General features: G+C 36.4%; 1 protein-coding gene across 10 annotated transcripts in view; it reads left to right on the forward strand.

The window, feature by feature from the left end:
• PDE1C (phosphodiesterase 1C) overlaps positions 1-22,261 on the forward strand; it is a 558,870-nt gene that overhangs the window by 428,545 nt on the left and 108,064 nt on the right. For all 10 annotated transcript variants that reach the window (XM_054558853.1, XM_024249266.2, XM_054558851.2 and 7 more), the window contains 4 exon segments: positions 41-223; positions 1,183-1,249; positions 5,755-5,871; positions 15,107-15,247. In XM_054558853.1, the coding sequence (XP_054414828.1) occupies positions 41-223; positions 1,183-1,249; positions 5,755-5,871; positions 15,107-15,247 (508 nt within the window).

Raw genomic sequence — 22,261 nt, forward strand, 5'->3', positions numbered from 1 at the left:
ATTTAATCTCAGTGTGCTGATTCCGTTTCTTGTGTTTCAGGAGACTCCTGGATACAGAGGATGAGCTCAGTGACATTCAGTCAGATGCTGTGCCTTCTGAGGTCCGAGACTGGCTGGCCTCCACCTTCACGCGGCAGATGGGGATGATGCTCAGGAGGAGCGAGGAGAAGCCCCGGTTCAAGAGCATCGTTCACGCAGTGCAGGCTGGGATATTTGTGGAGAGGTGAAGATGTCATTCATTGTCATTTAGTGACTAAAGCAGCCAAAGCAACACGTTTCCAATAACTGGAAGCTTTGCTTTAATGTGGTTTTCCTATCTTTATAAATACTGAAAATTGTGGGTAGAAACAGATAGTCTTGAATGAGAAATGGCAAAAACATATCTATTTTAATCTCTGTAGCATCATTAGGAAAAGCTTTTACTTTTGCTCAGAATTTTTTTGTTTACCAGAGAAGATTTAGTTTGAGGTCAGTCTCTAATTTTTAAAGCAGTAAATCATCTCATCTATCATCTTTTGAAATAGGTGGATGATGTCTCAGTTTGGAACAGATCTGGGATGCTTTGCGGTTGCTGACCCAGGGAAGACAGTTCATTTCAGTGGTTTGAAGCCCCCAGGGCACTTCAGTTTTATTAGCTATTTTACTCTTTGAAATCAAATTGACCCCCTTACCCAGCAATAGATTCCAGAAATAGATATATTCTTCCTATAATCCTTATCGTGTAATTATACATTTTAGAAACACCATGGTAAGTTTAAAGATTACCTGGGACATTTTTCCTTCTTGTTTTTGACAGTTCTAAAGAACAAGCTATTCTAAATGGGTTACCTATAGGAGTTCTTCATTCAGGTTAAATTACTACACTGCTTACTGTCTATTCTGTACTATAATTCACTCTGGCAGAAGAAGTGACCCATTTAATAATTTAATTTCCAGTCTGGGGCCTATAGAGTTAGGTTTTTTTCCCCCAACGGTTCATATGTTTGGGATTGCTTTAATTTCTCTCGAATTTAACACTTAGACCACCTGAGTGAATATTAAAAATGTCAAAAAATGAATTTTAGGTTCTTTGGATCACCCCACTTGACTTCTCATTATTTGTCAATACTTGGTATGAGTCTGTGGTTTACAAATCCTACTTTGTAAGATATCATGTTGCATTTTTCCCTTTTGACTTTTCAGAATGTATAGACGGACATCAAACATGGTTGGACTGAGCTATCCACCAGCTGTTATTGAGGCATTAAAGGTAATACGAGTGAAAAGATTTTACAGTGTACATGGTACCTAATAAAAAGTAGAGTTAAATTTGTTATAAGATTAGAGGCTTTCATTTACAGTTACTTTTCCAGTTATTCCTGACTTTATTCTTTCATTATCTTTTTATTATTTGTTCTAACAGTATCACTGTCTTTTCACCCTTCATCTTCCCAATTTAAAAACAATCGAACTCTGTGTGGGTTTCATTTCTTTCTAGTACTGTAGAGTAGTTTAAGTTTTATACAGTGATCTGTCATTATGAGATTTATCTGATTTTGCCATACGAGATCAAGTATGTTATGGCTATAAGTATTCAACATTAGGAGGATCTTCAGTATTTGTAATTGTCCCATTATCTGATTACCTACTCCAAGTCCATTTTATAGATGAAGAAACCAAGACTCAGCAAGATTTAAAAAAAGAGTTAATTAGAGACAGAGCTAATGTTTGATATCAGAGTTTTCAGCACATGGTAAGCTCTTAGTAATGTTTTACTGCATGAACTTATGGCCCGAGAGCCCTTGTCCCATCTATATAGCCCATTGTTTTCCAAAGACTCTCACTGAGCCAAATGTTCCCTTGGAAGTCATACAAATGTTTGAGTTTAAATGGGCTACATCCTGCAGAATTACCTCTAATCAGGCAAGTTCTTGGAATTGTATAGAATATCTCCAGGAGCCCCAAAGCAGATGCATTCCTGAAGGCATTGGTCTGAGGGTATTTGAGATTTGCTAAACTTGATTTGGCTTCTGGATTCCAATGTGTTGCTGATCCTGTAGCCCAAGATCACTGAGTTTGTTGACATCACATGTTGTCTATGTATGGACTTGGGCCATGTGCTTAGGGACATTGTAGCATTTTGACCTTTGCTAAAGCCATTGTTTTCTTTCTCCAAAACCTGAAAAATGTGATATTTTCAGAAGCTAAATTACCTATTCATGGAATTAGGGGGTGGGGAGTGCTTCTTGATTAATTTAATGTCAAGAAAGAGCCCCTTGGGACAATCTTGATTATATATTCATAGGCCTTTCTCTTGTCTCGGAGACATTTACTAGCTGAATTTGAGAGACCATATATACACAGATTCTCATTTCTCCTTTGTCTCTACCCTTTCTGTCTCTTCTTACCTAATCTTAAAAGCAGGAAGGATACTCAGGAAGGACCCAGCAAGAAGATGTGTCTTTTCTCCCATTCCTCTTTAACCCCTAATCTGATGCCCAATACATCAGTGTAATGTACAGTGATATTTCCCATTTTAATCAGTGAAATCACTTCAGGAAATCTGATATTTCTTAACGTCCACTATGAAGTTGTATTAATTTTCATAATTGAACCTGAACATTCAATCAAACTCTTAGAAACATTAAAAGCATCTTTATTGTCTTTAATTTTTTCCTTTATCAGGAACATAAATACAAGAGGGTATACTGGTACCAAGACATTTATGAAAATGTTTCTTCCAAATTGAAGCCTCTTTTCTATGCAGAATAACTGAGAAAGAATTGGAACAAACTGTGATGTGCATGAATTGTTATTTTATACTTAGCGAAAAGAAATTCTCAGATGCACACATGTTGTCTGAGGGGACAGGTACTTAGATTATTCAGATAAGGAAGACCTACTAGTTTTCTAAATAAATTGCTACTTCTCCTCACATATATTGTTGATATGTGCATTAAAGCTAAAGCTGCTATTTCTCTTGACTGTGTCCCCTGTTTACTGGGGAAGTTCAAAGCTTTTTACAATGTAATGTTTTTTCCACTTCTCCAGAGGCTGATTTTATTTGCAATGAGTTGGAGCGATCACAGATATAGACTCTTTTGTTTCTTTCTTTATGTACTACATGTTAGAAAAAAGATTATTTCCACTTCATTGCCAGAAGTTCATATGGAATCATTACTGTTTTCTCTTATTACAGAAATTTTCCCTAAAGACTGAGAGAATACAATTCCCTAAAATAACCCTTATGCTGCTGTCATGTTAACCTTTGTGGTTAACATAAGAACACGACATAAGATGATATTTAAGTAATATAGTAATGAACCAGTCTCTAAATTTGAAACATGTTGCATTGTGTTATTTTTGCTTTTTCCATTATATATATATGTATAGATGTAAACTTCTAACTTGAGGTGTTCTACCTCTAGTCTTCTGAGATTAGCCTAATGGAATGTAGCTGTGTGCTCTTCTTTGGAAGGACATCTGTTTTGTGACTCAGGAAGTGACACCTTGGAAAGACTCCAGGCTCAAAGTGGGAGGAGATGAGGAGGTTCTCGCTTCCTTTGTGTTAGACTAACAGGAAGTTCCTGCAATTTCTCTACAGGAAGTGTCCTTGGGCAAAATTTGGTGAATGAGGAAGAATGGTTGAAGGCAGTTAAACTGGGTACTTGTTAAAAATGCGGATTCCAGGCCCCACACCAGGATTCTCTGGAGTCACCACTGGAGGATCCATATTTTGGCTAAGCCCCTCAACTGGTTCTGAAGAACATTAGACTGAGGATTACAGCTAAGCCTTCCCTAACATGAGGGACCAAAGAGGACATCCATCTCACTCTCTCTATTTGCTCATCCTCTTTGTTCTCTAAGTCCTGATATTCAAATAAATCTTGGCTTTTTATCATGATAATCTCTTTATTTCTAGTGATAGAGAGCCCTTTCCTTTCTGGACACTAGGATTAAAAATTGTCAGAAGTGACACAGCGTTTTCCAACCTACTGAGTTGTCAGTGACTTTTTCCTTAGGACTAAAGATAAGACAATGTATGTGACTCATGGCAGTGCCAATGATAGTAACCAAGGTAAAGCTTTAGGTCTTGGGTTAATCTTAAGTGTCCTTGCTGTCTATAGCCTGGAACCTAGTGGGATATTAAAGGGATGAGGCCTGGGTCACAGCACATATTCATGGCATTTACAATTTCATCTGTTGGCAGTGAGATCATTAAGGGTCGTTAGTGAGGTTATTACCTGGTTCTGCTACCTTATGGTGCTAGACATTTCAATTAATCTCTCTGAGGTTGCCATCTATAAAACCGGAGAAAGTAACACCTATCTCTAGACTTGCGAGGTTTTGCAAATGCATGTAAACACTCACACTGTGCCTAGCACAGAAAATGTGCTCACAGAAATGTGCCTGTCACTATTTCTTTGGTTATTTTAATGGAGGGGCAGTTATTGAAGACTTAAGTGAGGTTACCACTAAGTGTGAATTGGAGGAATTCAATTTAAACCCCTCCGGAAAAGTTTGATTTTCCTATATACAATTCTGTTTTCCCTGAAAACAGTTTATTAGCCTCCAGGAGGGAGACCCTTGATGGCCTTGGGATGAATTTGACAGTTGGAATGTTTGGTCAGGAACAAAATTGGGATGGATGGATTATGTTGGAATTCAGTGAGGGCTGGGGTGAGAGTCACTCATGAGAACCAAGGTCTCTACCAGTGTACCATCTGACACCTTGCCTGTAGGCAGTGTGGTCTCATGTGAATCCTTGCTGTCAAGCTCAAGTGAATATGCTTCACTTAACCACGGGAAGTGAGATCTTGGTGCCGTGAAAAACCAAATGACTGTTGCTTTAACCATTGCTTAAACAAATCTTGGTTTACTACATCCACAAGAAGTTGGTTACAATAAGCCAAAGCTCAACAGACTGTATTTACATATATTTTGGAGTAGCTATTTACAGGCAAAGACTTTGAACTTCAGGGATGGTATATAAGGTGTGTGTTCAGTTTAGTTTTTCCTTTTACTATTTTTCAGTAAAGTGACTAACAGATTTGAGGACAAGATCCCAGACTAGTGACTCCAGAAATGGTAGCATTTTTCTGTCATAAGAAATGAATGCTTTCTTTTTGGTTTTAGCTCAGCAGTTTAGATTGATGTGGCATATTGTTTTGTGTTCTACATCATGCATGTTTCTGAACACTTCTGAATGAGTTAACATTCTTAACTGTAAACTTAGAGGAAGTCATTGGATAGTGTCAAGGGATTGGAAAGAAGTTCAGAGAAGAGAAGCACCATAGGCTGTAGTGAATTAAACAGTAGCAGCTGCAGGGCTTAATGGAAAGCAACTGATCTTAGGCATCCAACCTATGTTTGTGTTCTGGCCCTGCCTGTATCTCCAGTGCTTACGCACCTTGGGTGTTAGGGAAATTAGGTAATTTATCAGTTTTCTTATCCATAAAATGTGACGAATATCTATAATTTAGAGTTGTTTTCAGGATAATTTACATATTTATCATCAACCATAATGCCTGTCATACAGTAGGTACTCAATAAATTATGGTTATTTTTATTAGTAATAAGACTATTTAATTTTTTTAACAGTAGATACTATGTAGACTAGCCAGATTGGAAAAAGTTAGAGAGTGGAAAGTCTCTTTGAGTGTCACACTGTGAAATCTCCAGTGAGGGCTGCAGGCAGACTTGAAAGTGAGGAGATTGGTAGGTGTGTAAGTGACTGTGGGCTAATGTGTTCTTTCTCTCCACCCTGTCCTGCAGGATGTGGACAAGTGGTCCTTTGACGTCTTTTCCCTCAATGAGGCCAGTGGGGATCATGCACTGAAATTTATTTTCTATGAACTACTCACACGCTATGATCTGATCAGCCGTTTCAAGGTCAGTACCTCTTTAAAAAGAAAAATAAATAAACTACATGCATATGTTTATCCTCATATGACTTTTGGTTTCAGACTCTTTTAATATGCAGAATGAAAACTGCTCCAGGCGACTGAGGAAGCATTCTTCGGATAGCCACTGCTGTGAATTCCTCTGTGGAGGGTGATTTTGATTGCGCCCTTGGTGGGTCTCAGCGGCATGGGAGAGACGGGAGAGACCCATTTAGATTCCAGTCTTCCTGGAAGTACAACCCAAAGCCTGTAATAACCAAGCTCCCTTTCAGGCTCTGCCCAAAGGTCTCATTTCCACATGACTTTGTGTCCTATCGACCAACGCTGTCAGAGGGGCAGTAATGGAGACAGAGTGAGCATCTGCTGTCTCTGTAAACCTTTTTTTTTCCCACCATTTGGCTCATTCAGACAAATACTATCACTTATCATCTGTGACAGGTCATTGGTGTTTCCCAGCCATTCATGCTTCAAATTAATTCTTCAACTTTACATAAAGAACTTGAATCGTTTCCAGTGTTCACCTCCCTATAGCCTTCTAATACTGTAGACTCTCGAGGTGGGGTCAGATCCTCAGGGAGTTGATGTAGTCATCTGCCAACATCTATGGTATCAAGCTCCTCTGACTTCCCTCATCAAAGGGATGAGCCTCTGGAAAACACAAGTCTTTTTCTGTACAACATATTGATTTCTCCGGAGAGGTGGTTCTTTATTTTCTCCTAGGGACTGTGTATTTGGAGAGGTATCTATTTTTTTATTGGTACAAATGTTGTATATATTTATAGGGTACATGTGATATTTTTTTACACACATAGACTATGTAATGATCAAGACAGGGTTTTTGGGGTGTCCATTACCTGCATTATTTATCATTTCTATGTGTTGGGAACATTTCAAGTCCTCTCTTCTAGCTATTTTGAAATGCACAATACGTTCTTGTTAACTGTAGTCACCCTACTCTGCTACTGAATATTAGACTTTAATCCTTCTATCTAACTGTATGTTGGTACCCATTAACCAATCCCTCTTTATCACCAACCTCCTATACCCCCACACACATCCCAGCCTCCAGTATCTATCATTCTACTCTCTAACTGCGTAAGATCAACCTTTTTAGTTCCCACATGTGAGTGAGAACATGTGCTATTTGTCTTTCCATGCTTGGATTATTTCACTTAATGTAATAACTTCCAATTCTATCCATGTTGCTGCAAATGACATGATTTCATTCTTTTTATGGCTGAATAGTATTCCATTCTGGTTGTATACCAAGTTTTCTTTATCCATTCATCCGTTGGTGGACACTTAGCTTGATTCTATATCTTAGCTATTGTGAATAGTACTGCAATAAACATGAGGGTGCAGATATCTCTTTGATACACTGATTTCTTTCTTGCTTTTTTTTTTTTTTTTTTTTTTTAATAAATACCCAGTAGTGAGATTGCTGGATTGCATGGTAGTTCTACTTTTAGAATTTTTTTTTATTTGAGAAATCCCAACACTGTTTTCCATAGTGACTGTACTAATTTACATTCCCACCAACATTGTAGAAGTGTTCCCTTTTCTCTACATCCTCACCAGCATCTTTTTTTTCTTTTTTTTTTTTTTTTTTTAACCATAATAGCCATTCTTACTGGGGTAAGATGATATCTCATTGTGCTTTTGATTTTCATTTCCCTGATGATTAGTGGTAATGAGCACTTTTTTCATGTACCCATTGTCCATTATATGTCTTCATTTGAGAAATGTCTATTTATATCTTTGCCCACTTTTTAATGGGATTATTTGTTATTTTTAACAAGTTGTTTGAGTTTCCTGTACATTTTGGCTATTAGTCATTTGTCAGATGAATATTTTGCAGATACTTCTCCTATTTAACAGGTTGTCTCTTCCCTCTGTTGCTTCCTGTGCAGAAGATTTTTAGTTTAATATAGTCCCATTTGTCTATTTTTGTTTTTATTGCCTGTGTTTTTGAGGTCTTAGCCATAAAATCTTTGCCTAGACCAATTTCCTGAAGTGTTTTATTCTCTTGTAGTTTTATAGTTTTGAGTATTATGTTTAAGTCCGTGATACATTTTGAGTTGATTTTTGTATATGATGAGAGACGGATGTCTAGTTTTATTCTTCTATATATGGATATTCAATTTTCCCAGAGTTATTTCTTGAAGAAGGGGTCCTTTCTGTAAGTTTTTGGTGCCTTTGTCAAAAATCAGTTAGCTGCAAATATGTGGATTTATTTATGGGTTTCTTATTCTATTCCATTGAACTGTGTGTCTGTTTTTATAATAATACCATGCTGTTTTGGTTACTATAGCCTTGTAACATATTTTGAATTTATGTAGTGTGATGCCTCCAGCTTTGTTCTTTTTGCTCAGCATTGCTTTGGCTATTTGGGCTCTTCAGGGGCTCCCTATATATTTTTTCTATTTCTGTGAAAAATGACATTGTTATTTTGATAGGGATTGCATTAAATATGTAAATTACTTTGGGCAGCATGGTCATTTTAACAATATTAATTCTTCTGATCCATGAGCATGGGGTATCTTTCCATTTATTTGTGCCCTCTTCAATTTCTTTCATCATTGTTTTGTAGTTTTCCTTAGAGAGTTCTTGTGCCTCCTTGGGTAAATTTATTCCTAGGTATTTTTTTTTTGGTAGCTATTATAAATGATATTGCTTTCTTGATTTCCTTTTTTGGCTAGTTCATTGTTCACGTATAGAAACACTACTGACTTTTTAAACTTTTATTTTATTTTATTTTTTAAATATAGGGATAGGATTGCATTATGTTGCCCAGGCTGATCTTGAACTACTGGCCTCAAGCAATCAGCCTCCCAAAATGCTAGGATTACAGGTGTGAGCCACTGTGCCCAGCTGGTACTGATTTTTGTATGTTGATTTTGTATCCTGCAACTTTACTGAATTCATCAGATCTAAGACCTTTTTTGTGGAGTCTTTAGCTTTTTCTAGATATAAGATTATATTGCCTGCAAAGAGAGAAAATTTGACTTAATCTTTTCCAATTTTGATGCCCTTTATATCTTTCCTTTGCCTGATTGCTCTGGCTAAGACTTCAAGTACTATGTTGAATGGAGTGGTAAAAGTGGAGATATTCATATTGCTCCAGTTCTTAGAGGAAAGCCTTTCAAAATGTCCCCATTCAGTATGAAGTTAACTGTGTGTTTTTATATATGATCTTTATTATATTGATATATGTTCTTTCAATTCCTAGTTTGTTGAGAGTTTTTATCATGAAGGGATATTGAATTTTATTGAATGTTTTTCTGCATCTATTGAGACTATCATATGGTTTTTGTCTTTCATTCTCTTGATATGTGACGTATCACGTTTATTGATTTGCATATGTTGAACTATCCTTGTATCCCTGGGATAAATCCTACTCAATCATGGTGTATAATCTTTTTGATGTGCTGCGGATTCAGTTTGCTAGTATTTTGTTGAGGATTTTTCATCTATGTTCATCAAGGATAGTGGCCTGTAGTTTCGTTTTATTGTTGTTGCATCCTTGTCCAGTTTTGGTATCAGGGAAATGCTGGCATTGTAGAATTAGTTAGGGAGAAGGAGAAATTGCCCCTCAATTTTTTGGAATAGTTTGAGGAGAACTGATGTTAGTCCTTCTTTGAAAGTTTGGAGGAATTTGATAGTGAAGCCATCTGGTCCTAGACTTCTCTTTTTCAGGAGAATTTGTATTACTGATTCAAACTCATTACTCGTTATTGGTCTGTCCAGGTTTTCAATTTCTTCATGATTCAATTTTGGTAAGTTGTATGTGTCCAGGAACTTATCCATTTCCTCTAAGTTTTCCAGTTTGTTAGTACATAGTTGTTCATAATAGTCTCTGATGACCTTTTGTATTTCTGTGGTATCAGTTGTAATATCTCCCTTTTCACTTCTGATGTTGTTTATTTGGATCTTCTCTTTTTTCTTTGTTAGTCTAGCTAGCAATTTCGTTATTTTGTTTGTCTTTTCAAAAAAACAACTTTTCTCATTTCATTGCTCCATTGCATTGTTTTGTTAGTCTCTATTTAATTTAATTCTGCTCTGATCTTCATTATTTCTTTTTTTTACTAATTTAAGTTTGGTTTGATATTGCTTTCTTTTTCATTGAGGTGCAGTGTTAGGTTGTTTATTTGGAATTTTTCTACTTTTTGGATGTACACACTTATTGCTAAAATTTCCCTTTTAGCACTGCTTTTGCAGTATTCCATAGCATTTGGTATGTTTAGATTTTCGTTTGCTTTAAAAATGTTTTTATTTTCTCCTTGGATTCTTTCTTAATCCAATGGTGAATCAGGAACATGTTTAATTTCCATGTATTTGTACAGTTTCCAAATTTCCTCTTGTTATTGATTTCTAGTTTTATTTTACTGTGATCTGAGAAGACACTTGATATTATTTTGATTTTTAATTTTTTGAGACTTATTTTGTGTCCTAACATATGGTCTAGGCTGGAAAATGTTCTTTGTGTTTATGAGAAAAATTTGTGTTCTGTAGCTGTTGGATAAAATGTTCTGTGTCTATTAGGTCCATTTGGTCTAATGTGAAGTTTAAATCCAACTTTGTTAATTTTCTGTATAGGTGTTCTGTTTGATGCTATGATAGAATGCTGAAGTCTCAAACTGTTATTGTATTAGAGTCTATCTCTTCTTTAGGTCTAGTAATATTTGCTTTATACATCTGGGTGCTTCACTTTTGGGTGTGTGTATGTTTAGAAATGTTATATCCTCTTGCTGAATTGATTCTCTTTTCATTATACCATGACTTTCTTTGTCTTTTTTTGCCATTTTTGACTTAAAGTCTGTTTTATCTGATATTATAGCTACTCCTGCTTGCTTTTGATTTCCATTTGCATGGAATATTTTTTATGTCTTTTTCTTTTCAGTCTACGTGTGTCTTTACAGGTGAAAAGAGTTTCTTATAGGTGACATATAGTTGGATCGTGGATTTATTTTTAATCCATTTAGCTAGTCTGTCTTTTAAGTGGGAAGTTTAATTGATTTACATTCAAGATTGCTATTGATATGTGAGGACTTATTCCAGTCATTTTATTAATTAATTTCAGATTGTGTTGTATGTCCTTTCTTACATTCTTATTATTTATAATTGTGGTTTGGTGGTTTTCTGTAGTGGTAACATTCAGGTCTTTTCTCTTCCTCATTTGTGTATTTGCTTTACCAGTGAGTTTTTTCCTTTTGCATTTTCATGATGGTAGATGTTGTTTCTTTGTTTCCAGGCGTAAGACTCCCTTAAGCATTCACTGTAGGTCTGGTCAAGTAATAAGGAATTCCCTCTGCATTTGCTTGTGTGGGAAAGGCTTTATTTCTCCTTTATTAATGAAGCATACCTTTGCTGAATATAGCATCCTTGGTTGGCTTTTTTTTCTTTTAGGACTTTGAATCTATTATCCCATTATCTTTTTGCCTGTAGGGTTTCTAATGAGATATTTTCTGTTCATCTGGTGAAGGTTTCCTTATAAGTGACTACATGTTTTTCTCTTGCTGTTTTTAGAATTTTTTGTCTTTGATTTTGACAGTTTGGCTCTAATGTGCTGTGGAGATCTTTTTGAATTGTATCTGTTTGGGAATCTTTGAGCTTCCTGTGTCTGGGTGTCTAAGTCTCTTGCTACGTTTGGGAATTTTTCCACTAGTATTTTGTTAAATAGGTTTTCTGACTCTTTTCTTTCCTCTTTGCTTTTGGGGACACTAAAAATGCAAATATTTGGTTGTTTAATGGTGGCCCATTCACCACATGGCTTTGTTTATTCTTTTTTCTTTATTTTTGCCAGACTGAATTTTTTGTGAAGACCTGTCTTCTAGTTCTGAACTTTTTTCTTCTTGCTTGGTCTAGTCTACTGTTGAAGGTTTGAAATGTATTTTGTATTTCATTAAATGAATTCTTCTATTCCGTAATTTCTCTTTGCTAATTTGTATGATAGCTATCTCTTTGGTAAATTTATCATTAATATCCTGAATTGTTTTCTTGATTTCTTTGTGTTACTTTTATGTATTCTCTTGTATATCACTGAGCTTCTTTAGAATCAATAATTGAATTATTTATCCAAGACTTCATAAATTTCATTTTGATTGGGGTCTCTTGCTGGGTAATTAGTACGATCGTTTGGAAGTGTCATATTTCCTTGCTTTATAAATGTTTCTTGTGTCCTTATGTCAATATCTGTGCATCTTGTTTAACAGTCACTTATTTCTATTTTTAAAATTTGCTTTCACATGGGAAGACTTTTTCCTGAAGACGTATCTATGATGTTGGTTGAGTAGAGAACTTTGGCTTTAATTCTGGCTGTGTGTAGTAGTGCAGTCTTTGTATGATTCCTTTGGCTGTAAACCGTGTCAGCAGTGTACGTGATTTCTTCAGTAGCTTAGAGTGTAATTGTTAGTGGAGGCTATTGTGATGTTTCACTGGAGATGGGATGCCAGTTGGGCCTGACCTTGGGCCCCAGTAGTGGCAGTGGTGGGCCAAGCATGCCTGTCCCATGCCTTGGGCCCCAGGGAGTTCTACACTTGCACTGGTGTTAGCAGGTTCAAGAGGCCTGATTCTTGGGCTTCCAGGTGGCTTGCTCAGGAGCCAGTGGTAGCAGCAGTGGGCCAAGTCGATTGGGGGCTTCTCAGTCCCCTAAACAGTAGGCATGGCATGAGCATTGGAAGTAGCAGTGGTGAGACTAACCCCTCAGTTCCAAGCATTATAGAGGTGGCTACAACAGGCTAGGTGGGCCAGTCTCCAAGCTCACAGGTGGCATGTGCAGGTGGGTGCCAGCTGTGATGGGAGCATCAGTTTGAGTGGGCCTGACCTCAGGTGCTTGAGAGGAGTACTCAGTTCCCAATAGTGGTGGACTGGACTGGGCTATCCTCAGGCCCCCAGATGGTGTGTTGAGGCACTGGAAGGTGTGGAGCTGGGCCTGTTGGATCTGCAGCCCTGCTACTGTGGAGGGTATTGTTGCTTTCAGTGGCAGCAGCTGTATACAGGTGGCTGGGGAGCATGCACTTCACTTGTGCTTTGGTCATGGCTGCAGCAGCCCTCCATGGAAGCTGCTGCAGGTGGGGGGTTTTGTCCTTAGGGTGCATGAACATGCATGGTGGGTTTGTTCCTGGGGGCAGTGCAGTCTTTGCTGACGGTTCATACTTCATCCCTGGAGGCAACAGCCAGCCACAGTGGTGGCTGCAGGCAGAGAATGTCAATGGGGCTCCAGAGATATGGAGATACAAGGACTATTGAGCCCCCAGGTAGTAGGCAGTTTGGTGGGGGCCAGGCTCTCAATATGTTGCCTTACTGTAGCTGGTTAGGGGGTTAGGAGATGTGTGGGACCCAGCATGAGCTCCCTGTATGGACCAATGTCTTCATGTGATCTCCAGGCAGCTCTCTGTCTTAGTCTCAGGGTCTGCCAGGGTTTAGGGGCTTTCTGGTGGCTAGGATACAGGAGTCCATGGTGGGAATGTGGACTGCTAGCCATCACTCACTTACCTTTATTTTCTCTGGAGAGATAGCCTCTCCAGGATTCCAGCCAATCCATGCCTTGATTCCCTCTCCTTCCTTGCTTTAGGTGTTTCCTCTTACTTCTCTGTTGAATTCTAGTGTTGGATAATCTATTTGAAATGTGATTATCTACTTGCTAGTTTGGTTCTTTTTTGTGGAGGAGGTGAGTACCAGATGCCTATAGTTAGCCATCTTGAAGCCCCTCCCACTGAGGAAATATGTCTTTACATGACTACAAATACTTCATGGCCATGGTCCTTAGGTCCTTAATTTGTCTTCGCATTGGAAATCTGTATGAAAATCTTGTGGATGCTGGAGAGGATGCTGGAGACTTTCCTTGGAACAAAGTTCCTGTGCACACACACACAGCCCTTTCAGCAACTGTTAGATCTCTGTAAAACAACCCAACGAGCCCAGGTTCATTGGATCTTTATTTTTAAAAATGGTAGTGAATTCATCTCTGACCTCTTAAAGATTGTATTTTAATTTTTAAAAATCCACAAATGGTAAAATGGAAGAATACGACCAAGGGAGAACAGATTATGGAATCTCAGGAGCATTAACTTAGAATTTCCTTATTTTTTTTTTCACAAATGTAATTGTTAATCCTCAGGAAGACACATCCTCTCCTTTTCCCCTAGCCTTATATTGTATAATTTACCCTGAACCATGGAATGGATCCAGAAAACTAATACAATGACTGTTTTCTGGATACCCTTATTATGTACATGCATTTTGCAATGTTCTTCGCTGTTACATAGAAAAGGAAGGCATGTATATTATACATATTTCAGATGAAAAAACAATTAATCTAATTGGAAATATTCTGAGTGACTGGTAGTTGCAAATAAAGGCTGAAGTATTTTATTCGTTGAGAAATAAATGAATACGTACTATGCAGCATATCTCATTTATTTGTAGGAAAACAAAGTGCACAAAAATCTTAAGTTATAAAATTATGGCAAAACAAATATAAACTACCTGAAAACAATGCCCTTTGAAAGGAGTGGTTATATACGTTGGACACATAAGAAAAACAAAACAAAATCGAAACCCAAAACCAAGCAAAAACAAAACTCAAAACCAAAATGTGATAGTCTGTTATATATGGGAACAGGAACAGGCTGTATTCTTATGTTTGTTACTTGGCAATTTATAGTTAGTGACTTAGAATTTGGAAGATTTCATTCTACTGATATTACATTACAAATAGTGAATGATTCCACAAACGGGTACTAATTATTAGTATTATTTTTGAATTCCTCAGTGTTATTTACAACATTGTTTGGTGTCCTGTGTAGCATCTTTTTTTCCCTTAGGGTTAGAGGGGAAGGATATTTAAGAGTAGAGGAGGACAAGGAAATACAGAAAATTAACATAGTCACCAACAACTCAGTTTTCTATGTGTGTATTAAAAATTACTGCTTTACATGTTACTAAAACTAAGTATCTTAAAATGATTAGATGTCATTTCTCAGGGATTCTGAAATGAGCAACAAAGAAAAATTTACAAGGCAGGCTATTCCTCAACCAAGGACTTCCTGTTAGATTTTCAAATTATCTGATAATTTTGTCAGTAATTTTTATTAACTGTGTAAGTTCCAATTTCCTCATGTGTTATGCCTTCAGAGAAAAAGCAGTCCTGGTGCCTTAGACTTTTGTGTCTCCATTGAAAGCAGTGAAGTCACTAGTTAATTAACCTTACTGCTCTCTTTCAGATCCCCATTTCTGCACTTGTCTCATTTGTGGAGGCCCTGGAAGTGGGATACAGCAAACACAAAAATCCTTACCATAACTTAATGCACGCTGCTGATGTTACACAGACAGTGCATTACCTCCTCTATAAGACAGGAGTGGCGGTAAGTAGGGATAGGAACTCTTAGGTTCCCCAAAAGATGTAAGGATGAGTTTTTAGTGGTGACTGTTCCAATTCTGATGAGGTGGAGGCCACGAGTCATGCATTGTTTTATGGACTTCCTGTTTCCCAGGAGTAATCTAACCAATATGGAACGCCTTGGAGTTCCCCGTTGCCTCTGAAATTTTCTCCATCCTGAGCCTGATGAGATCCTAGTAGTGATTTGCATCTTCACTGGGTTATAACCAATTTAAATATAAAGATTACAACTAAATGTGTATTTCTAGATATGGAGAGTGGTACTATAAACCTTTTGCTAATAACAATGATATTCATGTATACTGAAATTGTATTCAATGTACTTGGCAACCTTGTTACACAAAGTTAGCTTTTGGTTTAAACCACTAGGTCTTTTTCACAGAGACTATAGTTATTCACATCCTATTTGTATGCCTTTGATTATTTTAACCTAACGGTAAATCTCTACTTCTAACCATTTGAAATGTTTGTTGCTTCTTTTAGCCCAACATTTTAGCTCTTCAGATGTTTTTGGTTTTGCTTTAAAAAATTTTTTTAAGACATGGAAATCTCAGTCTATCACCCAGGCTGGAGTACAATGGTGAGATCATAGCTCACTGCAGCCTCGAACTCCTGGGCTCAAGTGGTCCTGCTATCACAGGCTGCTGTGTAGCTGGGACTATGGGCGTGCACCATCTTCAGTTGTTTTTGAATCTGTGTTTACTGACCTGCTCAACTTGGTTGTCTTTGCTTTTTTCTTTTTTTTCTTGATGTAAGCCATTCATTTAAAAAGATACAGCCATTAAAGGCAAAAACAGGTCTGTATGACTTTTTACTTTGAAATCTCCTTTAGAATTGACACTAAGATAGACATACTTTGGGTATAGTTATCAATTATCCCATAAACCCAGGGCACATTTGTTATCTTTTCCTCCAGTGCCTGTTGAAAGACTTGGCCTAATATCTTACTGAATTAAAAATGGAACATGTGGGAGGATTGTGGGCTTTGGAGCTAGATACAGTGGCTATAAATCCCTGCCTAATTGCTTACTAGATATTGTGACCTATGATAAATTACTCGAGTCTCTGAGCGAAGACTTCCTCATTTTTTTAAAATGGTGAAAAATATTCCGCTTTGTAGAAGTGCCCTGATGGTTAGGAATAAAGTATCAAAAATATTAAGTACTCTGCCTCATAAAGGAAGCTCAACAATTAGGCATTATTGTTAAAACATTGCAGAATTTTCCTAAAACCTATGATCATTTTTTCAGTTCTTCCTTATTATAAAGCTGATTTCTTAAAAATAGTATTTAAAACACTATCTTTAAAGTTATAACAAGATTAGAAAGGGAACATTTTTAACTCAATAAAAGATTTTTACCAAACATTTAGAGCAAGTATCATATTGAATGATGGTTCCATTAATACATGGAGCAAGACAGGGATACCCACATTAATACTTCTACTTGGCATTTTTCTGGAAGTCTCAGCCTCAAGAATGCGGTATGCAATATGATATCTTCAAAAGTTGAAGATATAGTCTGTGAAATAATGTGATCATCTCCTTTAGAAAATAAAATAAAGCCGTTTTAGATCAAATAAAATACTTCAATAGGTCTAGATAAAAGAGCTCTCCTATGCACTGGAAATTAACGAGTGTAATAGAAAAACGTACATTCCCAACAGTTTTTAAAAAGTATATAAATCACCTATAAGGAGCCTCAAAAACAGTAAAAAGGCAACTGTAAAACTAAATCAAAGGGCACAAAAATGATCTTTACATAAATGGAAAAGGCATCATGTTTTTAATGTGAGTGAAACCTCAGTACTATGTAGATGTCAGTTTCCCTCAAAGTAATCTATAAATTCAAAGCAATACTATTCAAAGTTTCAAGGATTTTAATATCAAACGATAATCTGAATCTGAAATTCATGTAAAATAGGTATTTCACAACCTTAGAAAAGATAATTTTGTGAAAGAACAATCTAACAGGGAATAGTTCTTACTCTCTTAGATATTGCAATATATACTGAAGCTGAGCATGTGCTGTTTGTGAAAAAATAGGCAAATATATCAATAGAATTGATTAGAGTTTCAAAAAATAAACCCAAATGTTTATTGAGAACTTATATGCTGGGTCCTTTATTATGGGATGCTATAGACTGAACGTTTGTGTTCTCCCGAATTCCTCTGTTGAAATCCTAACTTCCAATGTGATGGTATTAGGTAGTGGGACCTAGGGGAGGTGACCAGGTCATGAGCGTGGAGCTGTCGTGAATGGGATTAGTGCCTTTATAAAAATGAGTTCCTTTCCCTCTTCTGCCATGTGAGGACACAGTCATCTATAAATCCAGAAGCAGGCCCTCACCAGATGCCAAATCTACCAGCGCCTTGATCTTAAGCTTCCTAGCCTCCAGAACTGTGAGAAATAAATTTCTGTTGTTTATAAGTCACCTGGCCTATGGCATTCAGTATCTTAAGCTTCCTAGCCTCCAGAACTGTGAGAAATAAATTTCTGTTGTTTATAAGTCACCCAGCCTATAGCATTCAGTTACAGCTACCCAAATGGACTAAGATAATGGACAAATTAAGAGGGTATCAGTACTCTTGTAGAACTTAACATTGTGGTGTGAAGTTACAGATAGAAGAGACCAATGGGAAGCAATCAAGAAAATGTTATTAATACTCTGTAGAGAATTAAAATAGAGGACCTACCCAGGGAAAGCTGGGTGTTTTATTACATGGTCAGGAAAGGACTCTCTCTGGAGATAGTATTTAAGCTGAGATAATTGTGTTTTTTGGCTTCAGCCATGCTAAGAGTGAAAGAAGAGTGTGACCACAGAGTTAGTGTAGGGTTTTAGTACAAGAGTCCTGTGAGAGAATAACTTTGCTACATTCAAGGAGCAGAAGTAAGGCAAGCCTGGTGGGAACTGCACATGATGGGGACAGTGGTGCATTTTGAGGCTGAGGAAGAAGCAGGCGCTAGATCAGGTCTGGCTTTACAGGCCACACTAATGAGTTCAGTTTTATCCTAAGTGCAGTCAGTAGGAAGCCGCTACAGGGTTTTAGACAGGGGAGTGATGTGACCTGATAAAGATTCAAAAAGGATTACTGTGGTGAATGGATTTTAAGGCAGCCTGCTAGGAAAATCCTGCAGAAGTCTAGTGAAGAGATGCTGATAGTTTGGACTAGGAAGGATGCTGCTGGGATGGAGAGAAGAAAATGCTGTTTCTGAGACAGAGTTAAAAGGACTGCTGTGGTGAATAGGATTTGGAACATTAAAGAGGAGAATCAAGAATACATCTCAGATTCTTGGTTTGATAAACAGTTGACAAGAATGCCTGGTGGCAAAACAAGTTTTGGAGGAAAGGGGATCAAGAATTCTGATTTAGACATGTAGAGTTGAAGATCCCTAGTAGACATCCATTTACAGAGGCCAAGCAGAAAGAAAAAGGGTGCTAGAGTTCCAGGGGAGATCAGGGATAAACATGTGGATTAGGCAGTCTTGGGCATATCAATAGTATAAGAAGACATGGAACTAGATGAGATTATCTAAAGAGAGAGTGAATAGATAGTTAGAAGGGGCTCTGAAGTGAGTCCTGGAACACTCCAAAGATCAAAACGAAGGCAAAGAATTAGAGCCAACAATAGAAACTAAAAAAGAGTGGCCAGTGACATGGGGTATAAACCAAGGGAGTTTGGGGCCATGGAAGCCGTGGAAAGAGAATGCTTCAAGAAGAGAGTGGTGCATTGCATGGGACATGCCAGTGGTCAAGTAAGATAAGGACAGAGAAATGACCATTCACTCTGGCAACATGGAAGCCATTGTTGACCTTGACATGAGTCGTCTCAGTGGTTTGGTGAGAATGGAACACTGACTAGAGTATAATGAAGAAAAAAATTGCAGGTGAGAACATGAAGACATGACTATAGACAACTTTATAGGGAAAATCACCCCGTTTAAAAAATGTTTTGGCTACAGTTATTTATTTAGAAAAAACAGAATGCTTTCATTCTACTTCGAGTTTCGAGTCATTCACCCCCCAAAAATCTGACAAATGAATTAAAGATGTAAATACAAAAGTAAAAATTTGATCATATTAAAAGAAAAAATGAGAATATGTTTATAGCCTTGAAAAAAGACATTCTTTTTAAAATTAAGCTTTTAAACACAAGAGTTATACAACAAAATATTGATTAATTTGAATACATTAAAGTTAAAAACTTTTGTAGGATAAAAAGCATCATAAACAAATTAATGAAGTAAGCATTTGGAGCAAATACATAGAGAAAACAGATTAAGATCCAGATTGTACAAATGAATCAGGAAAATGACAGAAATTCAGTCAAACAATATGAACAGGCAATTAACAGAAAAGGTAATACATAACCAATAAAAGAAATATGAAAAGATGCACCATTCATTAGTATCCAAGGATATATAAACTTATACAATTTTAATCCATTATATACATATGGATAAAAATGTTGAAAGTTTGATAATATTAACTATTGGTTAGGATGTAAAGTAGGGTTTCTCAACCTCAGCACTATTGACGTTTGGGGCCAGATAATTCTTTGTCGCTTTTCTATGCATTGTAGTGTAGCAGTATGCCTGACCTGTAGTCACGAGATGCCAGTAGCACTACTCCCCACTCCAGTTATGACAACCAATAATGTCTCCAGACCTTGCCAAATAAACCACTGGTTGGAGGGGCAATTGTCCCAGGTTGCGAACCACTGATTGAGAAGAAATTATATTCTCATATACTGCTCATCTGAGGGTAAATTGGTATAGTCATATAAGAAAACAATTTTGCAGTGGTTGTTATAAGGAAAAATATGTATACCAATGCTCCAGCACTTCCAAGTGTACCCAGGGAGGCCTATACAATCAGATTCATTGTAGCAATGTTGGCCATAGTGAACAATTACAGAGTATATACCTATCAATAGGGAGTTAGAACTCTGGAATACCATAGATTTCTATGACTAAAATTCAAGATGTATTATTAAGTTTAAAAAGTTGTAGAAAAATATGTTCTACATGATGTATATTATTAAACATAGCACATATATATACACATAGATATATATGAAAGTATATTGAAAAACATCTAAAAAGATAAACAGTAAATTGAAGATAGTGGTTACCTCTGGGGAGATTCTCATCCTGGAGTAATGGCCAAAGGGAACTTTATATCTGTATTGTTTGAAGTTTTTGTTTGTTAACACTAGTGGGTCATCCCAGTAGTGAGATCATCTTATGGACCCTTATTGGGTCATCCTATCACTTAAACAGTTAAAAATTGTTTAAATTTTATTTGTAAAATTACTTATCTATGAGACCATTACTTAGGTAAAGTGAGCTGTGAACATTTTAGGGTATTGGACATAACATTACAGGATAATGTAACATTATATTATATCATATATCCTATAATATAATATAACTTTATATTGTTTATATTATTAAAGTTATAGGATATATAATATATTCTATATTATAATATAGGATATTATAGGATATTGTACCATTACTGTACATTGTACATTATTGTACCATTGGCTATATATATAGCCAATATCCTATTTATTGAAACAAATAGGATAAATAAGTCTATAATACTGGGATTTATTGAAACAAACAGGATAAATAAGTCTCTAATACTGTGATCCTGAATCTCTCTCTCTCTATATATATATATAGACTATATATAGTCAATAAATCATAAATATATATAGTCAATAGTCAATATACATATAGTCTATATATATATAGTATATATGTATATATATATATAGTCAATAAATCATATATTATGATAGTTTCCCTAGGTCATTATATATTTATTATAAGAAAATCTTAATAGTTCATTATTGGGTTATTCTACCACTTAAACAGTTAAAATTTTTTTCACTACTGTAAATGATACTCTGGTTGGCCTCTTTGCATAGCAATATTTTCCCACTGAAGTTTCATATGTGTGTGTTTGTTTTTACTTTTTATTGTTAATACTAGTAAATTAAACATTTTCCTTATGTATTAGCCACTTTTATTTTCTTTGGTTATGACATCTCCATTCCTGAGAACTTAATATTTTGCTGAGAAAATGTTTGAATTTCTCAATATTCTTAATAAAAATGCTTACCTAATGCCTAGCATGCAGTAGAATATTAGTAAATGATAGTTATTATTATTACTAAACATAAGTAATCATGACTAACAACACTTGTCATATATGTAAAATATTTCAAAACCTGTGGTTGCCTTTTAATTATATGACCTTATATATAGACTTTCTTAAAAATAACATAAGGTAACATATTAGTGGGAGAATGCATCTTCTTCACTCCTAAGGGTTTCATTCATTTGGAGTATTTTCCTTAGAGTAGGCTATATTTTGCTACAGGATCAAACAATCCCCAAATCTCAATGGTTTAGAAATAATATCTGCTTTTTTTCACTTCCCATAACAGTGAGTTAAAGAATCTGCCTGTGTCATTCTCACTCCAAGGGCCTAGGTTTTCTAAACAGCCACTCTCCTGAGTGTTGTCAGGCATTATGGTAGAGAGAAAGGGGCTCTGGCCTTCCTATATCTGTATTTAAATTCTATGGCTCAGAAACTCTGCTCTTCACTTCTGCTCACAACTCACTGGCCAAAATGACTCACACAGTCCCTCCCAACCATAAAGGGGCAAGAAAGTCTAATCCTACTATGTGCTTGGAAAGAAGAAAGCCAAACACTCTCTGTTATTTATTTATTTCTCCCTGTCTGTTTTCTCTTCTGTCTGCTTCTGGCACTTCTCTTAGACCTTCTGAATCCATCTTCATACCTCTTAGCTTCTCCCATGTTTTCCCATCTTTCAGTATTTTAATGATACCTCCTGGAGATGTCCTCAACTCTTTCTTCCACATTATCAGTTTGGCCTTCCAATATGTCCTTCTAGCTATTCAACCTGTTTATTTAATATTTTTAGTTAGCAATATTTTTAATT

Source organism: Pongo abelii, chromosome 6 (assembly GCF_028885655.2).
Source record: "Pongo abelii isolate AG06213 chromosome 6, NHGRI_mPonAbe1-v2.0_pri, whole genome shotgun sequence".
Lineage (NCBI taxonomy): Eukaryota > Metazoa > Chordata > Mammalia > Primates > Hominidae > Pongo > Pongo abelii.